The 16,247-nt window shown below is 34.7% G+C and overlaps 1 protein-coding gene across 1 annotated transcript; it reads left to right on the top strand.

Annotated features, from left to right (window-relative positions):
* The first annotated feature begins 10,038 nt into the window (after positions 1-10,038).
* On the top strand, positions 10,039-14,894 carry LOC145001151 (oligopeptide transporter 4-like). Its single transcript, XM_078960498.1, has 6 exons — positions 10,039-10,615; positions 11,024-11,121; positions 12,090-12,686; positions 12,941-13,193; positions 13,747-13,929; positions 14,137-14,894. Exons 1-6 carry the CDS (start codon positions 10,082-10,084, stop codon positions 14,749-14,751), a joined length of 2,280 nt encoding a protein of 759 aa, XP_078816624.1. The 5' UTR covers positions 10,039-10,081; the 3' UTR covers positions 14,752-14,894.
* The last annotated feature ends 1,353 nt before the right edge of the window (positions 14,895-16,247 follow it).

Below are 16,247 nucleotides of genomic sequence, written 5' to 3'. Positions count from 1 at the left end.
GGAAATTAACTTGTCAAGGTAGTTACCTTTTTCGTTTTGTTCATATTTGAGTAGTTTTTTTTACTCATTTAATTAACGAACTTATTGGAAGTGTTCACATATGACTATTATGACCGACTGCAACAAGTTACAGCTTACGTGACATATATGTGGCAACGATAATTATCCATGGGGGTAATAAACTGTTGGTTTTGTTCAAATCAATTCCTTTTGTTTATTCATATCCGACCATCCAACTTGTTGAAGTTGTTACCATAATACCGTTGTTCTAGAAATTTAAACCGGTAGCTGAAATTGTTCGTCTAACTTGTTGAAGTTGTTCACATAACACCATTGTTTTTGAAATTAAGACACTTGGTTCAGTCTGACACAAGAACACCATTTCTTTCTTAGGATGGATTTCGAGGCTGACAATTAAACTTTTTTATGATTATAATCCCAATAGAAGCTTTAGCTCACTCCTCAATTGTGTTGGGATTAGGAATCGAGGTACATAGTGGGAGACTTGGTACGAGGTTGTGCTAAGCATGCCTTGTTTTATCGCCTATAATAATTGGTAGAGTGAGAGGGTAGGAGCTAATTGAGATTTATGGTTTCACCAAAGTAGGGTTGTAGGTTCGGAACCAATAACACATTCATGGCTTTCACGTCTCCATGTAAAACAATGAGCACATAGTCCTGATGTAGATACGTGAGAGCATGAGCCATGCCTAGTATAACCTCGTACCTAATCTCCCACTTTGCTCCTCGTTTCCCGGTCCATGTACCATGGAGGAACGAGCGCAAGCTTCCATTGGAATCCTAATTGTAAACCATAAGTTTAATCGTATTGTTCAAACCACACCCTAAGAAACAAACAGTGTTCTTACATTGGATCGAACAAAGTGTCTCGATTTCAAAAATAATGGTATTATGTGAACAATTTCAACAAGTTAGATGAATGGCTTTAACTACTAATTTAAATTTCTGAAACAATGATATTATATGAACAACTTCAACAAATAGGATGGTCTAATGTGAACAAAAAAATAAATTGTCTAGATGTGAACGAAACCAATGGTTCATTACCCTCCTGAATAATGATCTTTGTCACGTATACGCCATGTAAGTTGTAACTTGCTGTAGCCGATAATAATAACCATATGTGAACACTTCCAACAAGTTTCTTGTAACATCCATAAAATTCACAAAAAAATTTAACTTTTTAAACAACCAAAAACCCATTCATTATTACAAATTATTTTCAAAATAGTTTAAACATTAGAGAATTCCCAGAAATCACGATCATGAAAAATGAGGAGGTGCACAATCAAGCCTTCGCCTTCTCGCGATCATCCGAAGTACCTAAAACAAATCCATAACTATAAGCCCGAAGCTTAGTGAGTTCCCGCACAACAATAACACACATATAATAACAACATACTATGGGCCCAATCAACCATCGGGTTGGAATGCCCCAGACCCTCAGCCATCGGGTTGGAATGCCAACATACTATGGGTCCACTCATCCTCGAGATGGAATACCTTTGACCCTCAACCATCAGGTTGTAATGCCAACATACTATGGGTCCAATGATCCTCTGGATGGAATACCATCGGCCTTCAACCATCGGGTTGGAATGCCAACATACTATGGTTCTAATCATCCTCGGGATGGAATACCCTTATCCCTCAACCATCGGGTTGGAATGCCAACATACTATGGGTTCAATCATCCTCGGGATGGAATACCCTCAACTACCAATCAAAAATGTGCACATATATAAGATAATCTCATAACAGTCTACAGTTAGTCAAACAGATCTACAGATCACCAAGCATAGCAAACATCCTATCTACCAAGATACCACTTTAACAAATCATAACAACATAGCCACATCCTATCTACCAGGATACCGATTTAACATATAATAACAATACTCAATCATAAATAAACCAGGATAAAAATCTAAAGGGTCGATCTTGGTGCCTTAGACCCTTGAGTACAATAAGGAAAACTCACCTCACAAGTAGTGTTGAATCAATATGATCAAATCCCAACTCACAGCTCCGAACTCAGCTACCTACAACCACCATGTAGCTAACTTCATTAAAATCTCAAGATACTAGAAATTCCTTTAAAGTCAAACTTGGCCAACCATGGTTAAAGCCAATAGTCAACAGTTAAGGTCAATAGTTCATGTTGACCCAACTCGTCGAGTGCATCTAGCAACTCGTCGAGTTCCTTTAGTGTTCAGAAAACCAAGAAAAAACCTAGCCAACTTTTCGAGTTATCTCATCAACTCGCCGAGTTCACTCAGTATCCAGAAGGCAGGAAAACCTGATCCAACTCGTCGAGTTTTCCTAGTCTTAATATATTTAGCCCCTTCCAGTCGAATCTAAAGCTCCAAACTATAGATCTCGTCTCCTAGGGTTACTATACCACGTAAAGTTGCTAACTTTACATTCATACAGGGCATTAAAGGGCTAAAACACTCAAACAAATATTATTAAAGGACTTAGGGCATGAAGGAGGTCCAATATTTGATAAAGTTGCCAACTTTAAGTCCATGGAGGCCATGAGATGTCCAAATCTAAAACCATAGCTTCATAACAGGCTCAAATCCAAGAATGGTCCTAAAATAAGCTAATAATGGCCATAAACTTTCAAAAGAAGAGATCTAGCAAAGGGATGATCAAGATATCAACTTTATACCTTCAAATGGCTGCAACAACACTGAAAATCCCAGATCTAAAGCTTCTCCCTTCAACTATGCACCACAAACTTCAAACTCCTTCAAGAAAAGCACCAAAGAACACTCTTTAAGCTCTCATATACTCAAAATGGAAGATGATGCATGATTTAGGGTTTCATTGGATAGGGGAGGTGATAAGGGAGGCTAACAATGAGGCTTAAGGCCTTTTAAATAGGGTGCAAACCCTAAAAATTAGGGTTTCATTCAACAAGTTCGATGGTATATTGAGTACAAAAAAAGAAAGGGACCAAACAAGAACAAACACAACAATTAGTTACCCTCCAGAGTCATTTTCCCTTTACTAATTTATAGAGAATCCCACATCATCTCCTGCTCTTATTAAGGACTTTATGAGATTCATTCTTGCTTCTCTTCAAAACATAACCCACAAAAGAACATTATTCATGCATGTACAACTTTGTAAAGCTCTTGAATATTTATTAGGGGAATCTTAACTAAGCAGGTGCATTTCATGACTACATTTACATTTTCAATCAAATAAGTTATCGTATCATGGATTCTGGACAAGTCTACAAACGAGTGGAATCACAAGTGCTATGATTTTTTAGTTTACTTTGCTTTAAGATCGAATTCATGAGATAAGACACAACATCAATATGTACAAGATCATACAGCTTTTGCATACACATCACCATAATATACCTTGAGGTAAACATTTATGCTGATAAACATACCTCTCATACATAATCATATCCTTCTGTAGAGAGGTGTTGACAACTAATCACAATAAACATAACATAGACCATGTTTTAACGAAGCAACCCCTCTGAAACGCTCTTCATGTACATCATGGCCAAAGAAAGTTACAGTCTTTGATACTTTTGCAACTTTAATTTCATTTAACTTTTTGGGGAAAATGACTTCGGATGGTAACTAACTGTTATATTTGTTCTTATTTGGTCCATTTTCCTTTTTTTTTGTACTCAATATATCATCAAACTTGTTGTTTGTGCTCACCATAACTCTTTTGACCGACTTTTGACCAGCTATACGGTCAAAAGGGTTATGGTGAACACAAACAACAAGTTTGATGGTATATTGAGTACTAAAAAAAAGGAAATGAACCAAATGAGAACAAACATAACAGTTAGTTACCCTCCAAAGTCATTTTCCCTTATTTAATTTAATTAAAATACCTGGTAATATTTTATATAATCATCACATAATATGGTAACCTACACTTAACTTTTTGTCATGGAAGACCGAATAACGACCAACATAAAATATGTTTGTTAATAAAACTTGTGACAAAGAACATAATGAAAAAATAAACTAAAACGAAATTCGTATGCAAAAGTTATTAAAGATAAAAGTTGTAATATGTCCTCGAAAATTTGAGATTTCGTAAGTTACTACTTGCAAAAATCTCAAGACCACCTACGAAAATGATAGGTATTTTGGTCATTTTCTGAATTTTGATTATGTTGTGGAAAAACTTAATTTTTTTTTGCTATAATAAACATTTTCTCTCAATAAAAACACAAAATATCATCCCCTATCCTAATAAATAGGTAGAATTCTGCCACGTTTCAATCTCCAAGACCCCTAATATCGAGTTTTCCTGCTCATTTTATTCATCTCTATTTACGTAAATGCCATTCACTCCAAATGAAATCAAACAGATGCAATAAGTCCGGAAAAACCCGGATACACCTGCATTTAAAATATGCAACCAATAAATTTAAATGTATAAAAGCTATCGAAAGAATTTGAAAAAATATGTTATTCAAATTTCAGATTCGAAATTCCCGATTTAATTTGGAAGTTTGTTAATTTTGATTGCAAAATAAACAATTTGCAGTAATTAAATCCCAAAAAATCTGCAGTAATTTATCAAATACCGAAATATATACAATACAATCCAATACAATTATACCATCTATACGGTTCTTTTGTGTTGACCATTGTAAAGTCCATAGATTAACAAAAAAGCATAAGGCTAACTGTTGGAATGGATCAATTTGATATACGAAAAATAAAAGATTTTGCAAATTGGCTATTAGATATAGGAGAAGGAAAACTTGGTGGCCCGAATGATGCTGAAACGATTATCGATATTCCTGATGATATTCTCATTAATGATTCACATAATCCTATAGGTTCCTTAATCGAATTTGTATATCCGTCAATTTTGGAGAACTTCAGTAACACAAATTATTTCCAAGAAAGAGCGATACTTGCTCCAAAAATGAAGTTGTTCAGGAAATCAACGACCGTTTGCTTAACAAGTTTCCAGGAGATGAAGTTGAATATTTAAGTTCAGACAACATATGCCAATCTGAATTTGTCCATAATCAGTTTGATTCAGATTTATACTCTCCTGATGTATTAAATGGTCTCAAGGTATCCGGTTTACCAAATCATAAGTTAGTTTTAAAAATTGGTGTTCCAGTAATGTTACTGAGAAATATTGATCAGAAAAACGGCTTATGTAATGGCACAAGACTACAGGTGTTATCATTGGGCAAACGTATTATTGAGGCACGTATAATAACTGGAACTAATATTGGAAACCGGACTTTTATTCCAAGAATATCTTTAACTCCATCAGAAAAAAAGATTCCCATCTGTCACACCCCAAAACCGGAACGGTGGAAACGTTCTGGGGTGGATGACGTCATGTCAAGTATCACAACACATGCATTATAGTAATCAAAGTACAACAAAACATTTCATTAATAGTAATAGTTTTACAAGGTTACATTACAACATTTTAAAATAATACAAGTAATAGAATAAATACAGTAGGGTACTAAGCTATCTTCATCAACAGCTCCGGAGATGTACCTGTCTAATGCTAACATGAGAATACAAGTTATTTGAAAAGCGAGTATCAACATTTTTACAAATGCTGGTAAGTTCATAAGCATTTAGTAACATTTCATTCAAATAACTTAAGAAAGTAATAGTTTAGGAGATTTCAGTGTATTAGAGTCCTTTCCATAAAATCCTATATTTTCTTTAATAAAAGCAGCCTTCTACCAAGACTGGTCAGTGATGTGGGGTAAGAAAAAGTAGTTTTCCCTAAATTGCTATCATTATCAAAATACTAAATTTTATTATTGAGGAAAGCAACGTCATCAGGGAATATCATATGCCTCAGCAGTAAGGACTGCTGACTAAGGCGAAGAACCATAGACTCCAGGAAAGTATCAAACAACGACACGCCTGGTCCAATCTAACAAGTGGAGACACAGACCCCATAAAGTACCAAATGAAGGGTACAACTAGTAGGGTCTAAATAGTGAATACAGACCGTAGACAATGTCTAATGAAAGATACGTCTAGCAAGGTCTAGAACGGTGAACACAGTGAATACCGTAAATACAGTGGATTCTGTGGATACAATGGGTACAGACCCCAGACATCATCAAATGAAAGATACATCTTGTAAGGTCATACGAAGATAACAGACCCCATACAGTATCAAATGAAAGATACATCTTGTAAGGTCAAACGGAGATAACAGTGTGACTCTGAAAATGAATTACCAGCATACAGTGTAGATTGACGGTGAAATATTGTTACCTTAAGGCCATGAATTATAAGGTAACCCGGGATACTCGTAACAATACTAACCGACACTAGAGTACCAGACGCCCAACAAACGTCTATATAATGTGACATTTGTCACCCCTTGGCTTGGTGAGCTGTGGACTGTAGCTAGTAGTCAGGGTGCGGGGGTGTCAATCTCGTATAGATCTATACACACAATGTCCGCTCTCCCTACAGGAGACTCTGGTTACCAACTAGACGACGGAGAAGACCGTGTCCTGAAGATGCATCCCAAATAGTGGGTAGAGACTGCCAAATAGTGGGTAGTGTGTAAGTGTTGAACTAGAGGAGAGACTTCCCATTAGTGGGTTTCTAATGTAAGTGTAGACTAGAAGTAGAGACTCTTAACTGAACTGACTAGAGAATTCCTATATGTCCATACTTATATACATAATATATAACTAAGGAGTCAAACGACCTTCGGACGGCCATCCGATCCCACCAGACCACATCTCAACGAAGAAAAGGAAATAGGGCAGATGAGCCTTCCTAAGTCTTTCAATCATTACTTATGTGTACCTATGTAAGCACAGACATACATCTAACTACAACTGAGTGGGTATTAAGTAGAAGTGATCTTTGTGAAGTAGAAGTGTCTAACAAGTGAAGTAGAAGCGGTCGCAAGTGAAGTAGAAGTGTCGAACAAGTATAAGCGTATCACGAAGTAGAGGCGACAACAAGTGAAGCGAGAGCGTATCAAGTATAAGTGAAGTAGAGTCGATATCCAGTATAAGTGAAGTAGAGTCGATATCAAGTATAAGTGAAGTAGAGTCGATATTACTAAGTAAGAGCGTAAATAAGTAGAAACGTCATCAAGTATAAGTGAAGTAGAGTCGATATCAAGTATAAGAGAAGTAGAGTCGATATTACTAAGTAAGAGCGTGAATAAGTATAAGCGTCATCAAGTATAATCGACTATAGGTATAAGTGAAAGTGTTACCGAGTCAGAGTATAAAATAAGTATAAGCGAAGCAGCAGTATTTAACAAGTAAAAGTATACGTCAAAAAGGGAAATCTTAAATGAAAAGCCTTTATGTACAGAGAAAATCAAAAATTGTATTATTTTGTAAAATATGTTTAAAAACCTTAGAGGATCTTTAATAAACCAATTTAGAATGAATTTGGACAAATCAGTATAAGTAAAATTTATTATAGTGTCCCACTCGGTAAAACAGTGTACAGTGGTAAAATCTTGTGCATGCGGGTTATCAATCACATGTGATTGATATGATAACTGTCACATTTAACTTGTATTCCCCCCTATAAAACATGTTAAAACATTTAAAAGGTTCATTCAGGGGTATGAACTCACCTGGTGTAAGTAGGTCCAACGAGAGTGCTGTTTGGGCGTTCGGTGCCACGTAAGGACTCGAACACACTCAATGACCTATTTAACATATGATAACATATGTTTACATACAATTAGTACATTTAATGCTAATTACACAAATATACGCGCTCAAAGGAACGGAAAACACTTTTGGTTAAGTGTTTGGGGTCCCGGGTAGCTTTTAAGGGTGCTACGGGTCTCCTATCAGTTGTGGAACTTTGCTAAACTCAAATATCAAGTGTGTGAATGGGTTTAAAGCATTAACATGGACCAATTTGGAGTTTACGACCTAACTCAAGGGAGTTTACGGCCGTAAACTCCCAAGGTCATATTCTTGGGTGTTTTATGCTTCTAGCTTGCTCATTGATTTATTCTAAGCACTTTTCCCAAAAGGCATGAGTGGGTTTGAGGCCTCTAAGGGCATGATCTATGAGTTTACGGCCAAGGGACCACTCCTAAAGGAGTTTACGGCCGTAAACTCTAATCCTTAGAGTTTTGGGAAGTTTAAAGCCCCTAATGCCTTTCTAGTGATTTCTAATGAAGTATGATGCTATTTTGGAGGATTAAAACCATCATTTGAGTGGGTTTTGGGGATTTTACGGCCTAGATAAATGCTTGGGCCGTAAACTCCAAGTCATGCCTCATTTCCTTGTGTTTAAGCCTTTAAATCCCCTCCTAGTATTCCATGGTAAATGTATGAGGCTATTTGGGGGACAAAACAATTATTTTGGGCATGTTTAAGGGTGTTTACGGCCTTGACCCTTGTCTGGCCGTAAACTCCCTTTAATAATTCATTTTGGAGTGTTTCAAGGGTCTAAACTCAAGAGGATAAGTTCCTAAATTATATATGAACCCCTAGGATGAGTTTGGAGTGCATTTGGGACTTGGGGAGTTTACGGCCTAAGCATGTGCTTGGGCCGTAAACTCAACTTTGAGTCCTAAATCCATGCATTTTAGTGTTTAAACACCCCTAGGCTAATTCCCCTATTTATTTCCAAGGCATTAGGGAGAAGTTTGGGTCATTTTGACCTTATTTTGGGTGTTTATGGCCTAAGGAGGTGCTTAGGCCGTAAACTCCTTTTCCATTGCTTCTAAGTCCGATTTTTGGGCTATAACACAAATCAATATGTTTAGAATAAGCTAGGGTAAGCGGACTTACAATTTGGAAGCGTTTGGTTGCGGTTTCGGGGCGAAAACGGGTCTAGAGAGAGAGTGTAAAAAGTCTCCAATAGACTCCACTCACCCTTATATAGGGTTTTGAGTCGGGGCTTAGTGGGATTTTACCCGATACTGCCGTTAAACGGGGTTTTTGGTCGCGCCCGATTTAGTGGTCGTAATAATAAAACTTGACATTTTCCAAATAAATGGAAATGTGTGTCCTGTGTTTTTCTTTCCTTTTACCACGACTTAACGGCATGCATATTGCAACCAAATGGAATGTTTACTAAATTGACGCCCTCTAAGTAACGGAACTTTTATGCAGTGGAATATTCCGTTAATGGTAATGGGGAAAATGTAACGGGAACACTTGGGTTGTCACACCTTCAAATTCAAAAGAAGAATGTTTCCTTTGGCCATATGTTTTGATAAAAGTCAAAGATAATCGTTATCAAAGATTGGTTTGTTTCTCAAAGATCCAGTTTTTTTTCACATGGACAATTGTATGTTGCTTTATCTAGAGTTCAAAACAGAGAAAGATTAAAATATTAATTTTAGATAAAGATGACAAAGTCACAAATAAAACTTCCAATATTGTTTATAAGGAAGTTTTTCAAAATTTGTAGCCAACTTTTCACACTTAATCCATCATATTACTTTATTTATTTATAATTACATATTGTTTATTTTATGTTAATTTCATTACATACACCGGTAATACATCATATGCGTATGTCCAACAAAAATCATGCACCAAAAAGAAGGGTTTTCAAAAAAACTTCATTACTAATTAAATACTTATGATTTAGTTTGTAATTAAATACTTACAAATCAAAAAGTTTTTGAAAAATTCAATATTACAATTCATAAATTGTCAAAATTAATGAAATTTTATTTTATTATTTGATTAAATTTTAAAATTCATTTGTAGTTAAATACTTACCATTTATTGTGTAATTAAATATTTACAAATCAAAAACTTATTATAAAAATACAATATAAATTTTATAACTTAATGGTATATTATTTATTACATAATTAAAGTTAAAATTCTATTTAACATTAATACTATAGGTTCCACGACGTAGTTACATAAATAAATAACCCAAAAAATATCAATATTGCCTTTTTACATAAAAGGGAAGAATGTAAATTGTATATACCTAGAAAATTTATAACATTTAAATATTATTACATAAAAAATGTCAATATTGCACCCTACTCTATAAATACAACATTGAAATATCCTTCCAAAGAGGAAACACCACATCATTCTCTACAAATGGGAAGTGTCGCAGTGGAGTCCTCGCCGCCAACGGCCGTCAAGAAACCATTCGAAGAAGAAAACGAAGGGAAGGAAGACGAAGAATCTCCGATCGAAGAGGTCCGGTTAACCGTTCCGACCACCGACGACCCGACTCAATATCTATGGACCTTCCGAATGTGGGTGTTAGGTCTAATTTCATGCGTTCTCCTCTCGTTTCTAAACCAGTTCTTTTCGTACCGGACATCGCCGTTGGTAATAACTCAGATCACCGTTCAGGTAGCGACGCTTCCTATAGGGCGGTTTATGGCGGCAGTCCTCCCCACTACCAAGTTCAGCCTGAAACTACCGGGATGTAAATCCCGGAAGTTTTCATTGAATCCGGGACCATTTAACATGAAAGAGCATGTATTGATTACGATATTTGCTAATGCCGGCAGCGCTTTTGGCAATGGATCGGCGTACGCCGTCGGAATCGTGAACATCATAAAGGTGTTTTATTTCCGGAATATCTCTTTCATTGCAGCTTGGCTTCTCATCATCACTACCCAGGTTATTATCATTCTTTTAAATGCTATTATTTTGATTTCATAATTAAGGTTTTATTTCTTTAAATAATCAAAATTAGTATAACTACGTCATTCTTTTTGGTTTTATTTCAAATTCTCTATCCAATATGAATTTCTTTGATTTTATTATCTTGTTAGTAGTATACTAGTATACTATCGCCTTAAAGAGTTAGAGAACAAGCATTTTAGTGAATAAAAATCTATAATTTACTCTAAAAATATTAATTCTCTTTTTTTTTTTTTTTTTTTTTCTTATTTGTTTAAACAAATAATCAAAATTCAACAATTCCAAAAGAGCGGAGTGTGACTTGTGAATTAAAAAAAAGCAACTAGACTAGAGTCAATTAAATTAGTGTAGGCAACGTTGCTAACGTGCGCCGATGGTGGACAGGTTTTGGGGTACGGGTGGGCAGGGCTCTTAAGGAAATACGTAGTTGAACCGTCGCACATGTGGTGGCCCAGCACCCTCGTTCAGATCTCCTTGTTCCGGTACGTTTCCTTCCTTTGACCGATTCCAATATTTTCCTTAAACGGATTTGTAATTCTAATTCTTTATGTGATACTTGCATTTTTTAACTTACAATAAATTGTTTATTGTTTTAATAAAGGAATTTGAAATACTATTGTAATTGATAAAATACAAGTAGGAGATTTTGTAACTATAATTATGGAGATACGATTAGTAACCCTTACTTTTAGAAAAACGTGATTGAACAAAAAATGTTGTGAACTTAATATATAAAATCAACCTACTATACACTATTTTATTTATGAATATCTTTTAGATGCCTTTTCAAGAGTTTGTTATGATGTGGATGCAGAGTTGATAGATTAGATTAGATTCCATATTATCCCTAATTAACTTTATTATTATAATAATAATAATAATTAGCTGTTAAAAAAACCAAAATAAATAAATGGATGATACATGCTTAAAATAGTCGACAGTAGAACCATATGCTTGGCCACAAATACTTCCTCTTAAATATGTAATCTTAAAATTAAACGTGATTTTCAGTATAATCATATACGTAAATTGCTAATGATATTAAAAGTTAAAACAACTACGAATGTTTTCCAACTAAAAAGTTAATACGTCTACAATAATGTGTTTTTTACAATATAAATAAGTTAAGACATTAAAATATAATTCTTTAAGGGCCCATCATTATTGTCAACAATAAAAAAACAAGAGAAACAATGAAATGAATCTTTGGAATCTCTGCCGCCTTCAAGGCTAGAGACTTTGGGTGGAAGGTTCACACTTCTCGCTCAACCACTCACTATCACAGAATAATACATCATATATATATATATATATATATATATATATATATATATATATATATATATATATATATATATATATATATATATATCCACAAAACAAAAAATATAAGAAAATAGGTTGATAAAGTCTGATAATAATCTTTAATTTCGTCTAATCATTTTTGTAGTGCACTTCATGCTAAAGAAGACGATGATGACGAAGACCCTAACAGCGACAACAAAAAGCGCATGTCACGACCAAAATTCTTTGTGATCGTTCTTGCATGCAGTTTTTGTTATTACTTATTTCCCGGATACTTATTTCAAACCCTACAAAGCATTTCATGGATATGTTGGGCTTTTCCTAAATCGGTAACGGCCCATCAACTCGGGTCGGGCTTTTCGGGCTTGGGCATCGGAGCTTTTTCACTTGATTGGGCAACAACGGCTTCTTTCTTATTTAGCCCTCTCATTTCCCCTTTCTTTGCTATAGTCAATGTTTTCTTGGGCTATTTCATGATAATGTACATGGTGATTCCGATATCTTATTGGGGACTAAATGTGTACAATGCCAAAAACTTTCCGATTTACTCGAATGATTTGTTTACGGGGGATGGGCAGCTTTATGATATCACAAAGATTGTGGATAACAAGTTTGAGATAGATTATGGAGAGTATGCGAAGCAAGGGAGGGTTAATTTGAGCACATTTTTTGCTTTGACATATGGTTTTGGATTTGCTACAATTGCATCTACGATTACTCATGTTGGCCTTTTCTACGGGAAGTAAGTTCCTTTCATCTTTTTTCTTGCCTTATACAACAATTTATGTTGCATAATATACAAAAAAAAAAAAAAAAATGTTATTGTTGTGTATGAAAAAGAAAGTTGTGTAGGAATCAACTTTTTTTTTTCTTTGTCATTTCTATATTTTATGTAAAGTCATCTCAGAATTAACACTAAAAAGCACAATAGTTTATTTATGAAACGATGTTTGGTGGGAAGGAATATTGGAGTTGAAGGATTTAATTTTGTTATAGGGAGATATATCAACGTTACAAAGCATCAACGGAGGGTAAGGTTGATGTGCACACAAGATTAATGAGGAAGTACAAAGACATACCATCATGGTGGTTTTACGTGCTTCTTACGATAACGCTCATGATTAGCCTTGCTCTCACCATTTTCATGAAAGATCAAATACAAATGCCGTATTGGGGATTAATTTTTGCTGCTTTCATCGCTTTCTCTTTCACCCTCCCCATTAGTATCATCACTGCAACAACAAACCAGGTACGATAATATGTTGCACTGCGTTTGACATTCAATAGACTGACCAGACTGGTGATGTCAATGGGACAAAAGTATCATATTTTTGCCCCACTCAAAAAGATGGATATGGCCTTCCTCTCAATCTATTGTCTAAAAAGATCATGTGAAACCCCTCATCATCGTCACAGAAAATAGTCCACTCTTATGTAACAAAGGCAATCTTATTAATTAAATTCATTAGTAAATTACATTTTTGGTGCTCAAGTATAGTTGATTTTTTCAATTTTGGTTTCAAAAGGTTTTCTTTTATAACTTTGGCCATTGTTTGAAGTTTTTGTAATGTTTTTGGTCTCTATTTGGATGTTCCAAGTAAAATGACTATAGCTTTTGGATCAAATTGCAAAAACCAACTATACTCACGTAGGAACATGGACAAAACACATAACAAGAACCTCAAGGGACCAAAATTGCAAACCTTGGCTATACTTAGGGGCCAAAAATATAGTTAGCCCTAAATTCAAATTTGCATATATGTGAGTCATAAAAGTCTACTTTCTTGTGTTGACATTTTCAGACACCAGGTTTAAACATTATAACGGAGTATGCCATGGGGTTGATCTACCCGGGAAAACCCATAGCCAATGTGTGCTTCAAGACCTATGGTTACATGAGCATGACTCAAGCCATCTCCTTTTTAAGTGATTTTAAGCTTGGACATTACATGAAGATCCCACCACGATCCATGTTCCTGGTTCAGGTTAGCATCAATTTTTTTTTTCTACGTCTTCTTATTTTTTCGTTTTTCAGAATAATAAGATATAATCTGTTTTTGAAAAATGTATTAAAATGTGAAAAAGATACTTGTTTAGTTTCGTAATATATACTAGAAAGATAAAAGATTCATTCTAGAAAATTGTATATGACAACACAACTAATCTGAATATCGTCTACTTTGTTATTGCAGTTTCTTGGAACAATAATAGCTGGAACTGTAAATTTATGCGTTGCGTGGTACCTTTTAACCAATATAGAGGACATGTGTCACCCTGACCCTAAGTCCAATAGCCCATGGACATGCCCATATGACCACGTATTCTTTGATGCATCCGTCATTTGGGGCTTAGTTGGGCCAAGAAGAATCTTTGGGCCTTTAGGGAACTACGGAGCGCTAAATTGGTTCTTTCTAGGCGGGTTTGTGGGCCCAATCATAGTATGGTTATGTCACAAAGCATTCCCGAAGGTATCATGGATTCCTCTCATTAACCTCCCGGTGCTCCTTGGTGCCACCGCCTATATGCCGCCAGCTGCCGCCGTGAATTACAATACGTGGATATTAGTGGGGACAATTTTCAATTTTTTCGTGTTTAGGTACCGGAAAATGTGGTGGAAGAGGTACAATTATATCCTCTCGGCGGCCCTTGATGCCGGAGTTGCATTCATGGCGGTTTTATTGTACTTTACGACTGGGTTAGAGAACATAAGTGTAAATTGGTGGGGCACTAATAACCCGGAACACTGTGATCTTGCCACCTGTCCGACGGCAAGGAATATAACTGTTGATGGGTGTCCTATATTTTGATTATTTTTCCTTGTATTATCGTTTGCACACATAAAAAACTCTATGAGAATTGTGTTTTTTAATCTAGGTGATAAAGATTCAAGAAACCAAATCTGTTTATTTGTAACATGTGTTTATGTGAAGTAAATTTAGAGGTTTCAAAATGGGCATGTCAAATAACACATTAAGTTTGTTAATGGGTTTGGTTCGTCCAAAATCATGTTTATTTTTTTCCTATTAACTTTTTTGTTTCATCAACTTGACCTGTTCAAAGTTTATTCTACCTTAATAAATGAAAATAACTTTGCCACATGTCATTCTCTCATAAAATTAGCCACATGTAATTTTATCATAATTTTGAGATATATATTTATTTTCCACTTGTCATTGCTTCAATTTTCATTTTCAATCTATCATTAATTTAGTTTCCATAAATTAAACCTACCATAATGACTATTAATTTTAAATTTTAAATTCAATTTCAAATAAATTTACAGTTTAAACCTTTATGTTTAACATTTTGTTATAATTAACTCGGTTAGTACACTAAACACATAATTTTAATTAATTTATTTTTTGCATGGTTTTTTTCACATAATTTTCACTTATTTCAATTTCAAATTCAAATAAAATTTATATTTAATCGTTCGTACTTAATATTTTGTTTTAATTAACCCGTATATTATACGGGTCTCACAACTAGTGTATTATAATCCAAAACGACCCATTTATATGTCAATGATAAAAATTATCACATGCGATAGATCAATGTTAAGACTAATAGGTACACCTTTAACCGTACATTACGGTTGTTGAGGTGGCATCGTTGTGGGCGGTGAACACAATTTCCATTGTGGTATGGCCACCACAAGAGGCTAGCTTACTGCACCTCCTTTATTCCATTTTGTAACTGTTAATTATTTGTGACCGATTAAAAAAATATACAAAAATAAAAATAAAAGTGGAGTAAAGGTATTATATAGCACCTACTGGTTTTGTAAGGTGAGGGAGAAAATAACGTGACAATGATATCATTGTAATAATATGGTAAGTGTTGTATGACATTCTATGACCTAAGGATGTTACTATTAGGATTTAGGATGGATATTATTGATGTTAATCCAATTACTATTGGAGTTAAAAGCGTAAAGTTACAAATGTTACTATTAGGATTTAGGATAGATATTATGGATGTTAGTCATGTTACTATTAGAGTTAAAAGCTATCAATATCATGATTAGTATTCTTTTCATACTTGTTGAAATATTGTGAAGTTTTTTTTTGTGTATCATCATTATCTTATTATCCTCATGTATTGCATGACTTTTCATTCACTATACATTCTAAATGCTAAATTAATAAAGTTAATAGTTTACAAATTTGCCTAGCTAGTCCAAAGTCATTTACGTCTAGATTTCGAGTTTTTCAAAGAAAAGAAATTAAGAAGGAAAAAAAAATAAGGAGAGAAGAGAAGAGAAATGAACATAAAGAAATTTGTATTATCTGTTTACGAGTAG

The sequence above is a fragment of the Lactuca saligna genome, chromosome 6 (assembly GCF_052625555.1).
Source record: "Lactuca saligna cultivar CGN05327 chromosome 6, ASM5262555v1, whole genome shotgun sequence".
Classification (NCBI taxonomy): Eukaryota; Viridiplantae; Streptophyta; class Magnoliopsida; order Asterales; family Asteraceae; genus Lactuca; species Lactuca saligna.
The sequence above is the reverse complement of the archived record's forward strand: the minus strand, read 5'-3'. Positions and strand labels throughout refer to the sequence as shown.

What these genes read in the sequence shown, in the direction of transcription:
- LOC145001151 (XM_078960498.1), top strand. Translation starts at nt 10,082, where the DNA reads ATGGGAAGTGTCGCAGTGGAGTCCTCGCCGCCAACGGCCGTCAAGAAA. An exon ending in TTCTCATCATCACTACCCAG is followed by an intron (nt 10,616 to 11,023) that starts GTTATTATCATT and finishes GATGGTGGACAG; the next exon opens with GTTTTGGGGTACGGGTGGGC. An exon ending in TCACTGCAACAACAAACCAG is followed by an intron (nt 13,194 to 13,746) that starts GTACGATAATAT and finishes TGACATTTTCAG; the next exon opens with ACACCAGGTTTAAACATTAT.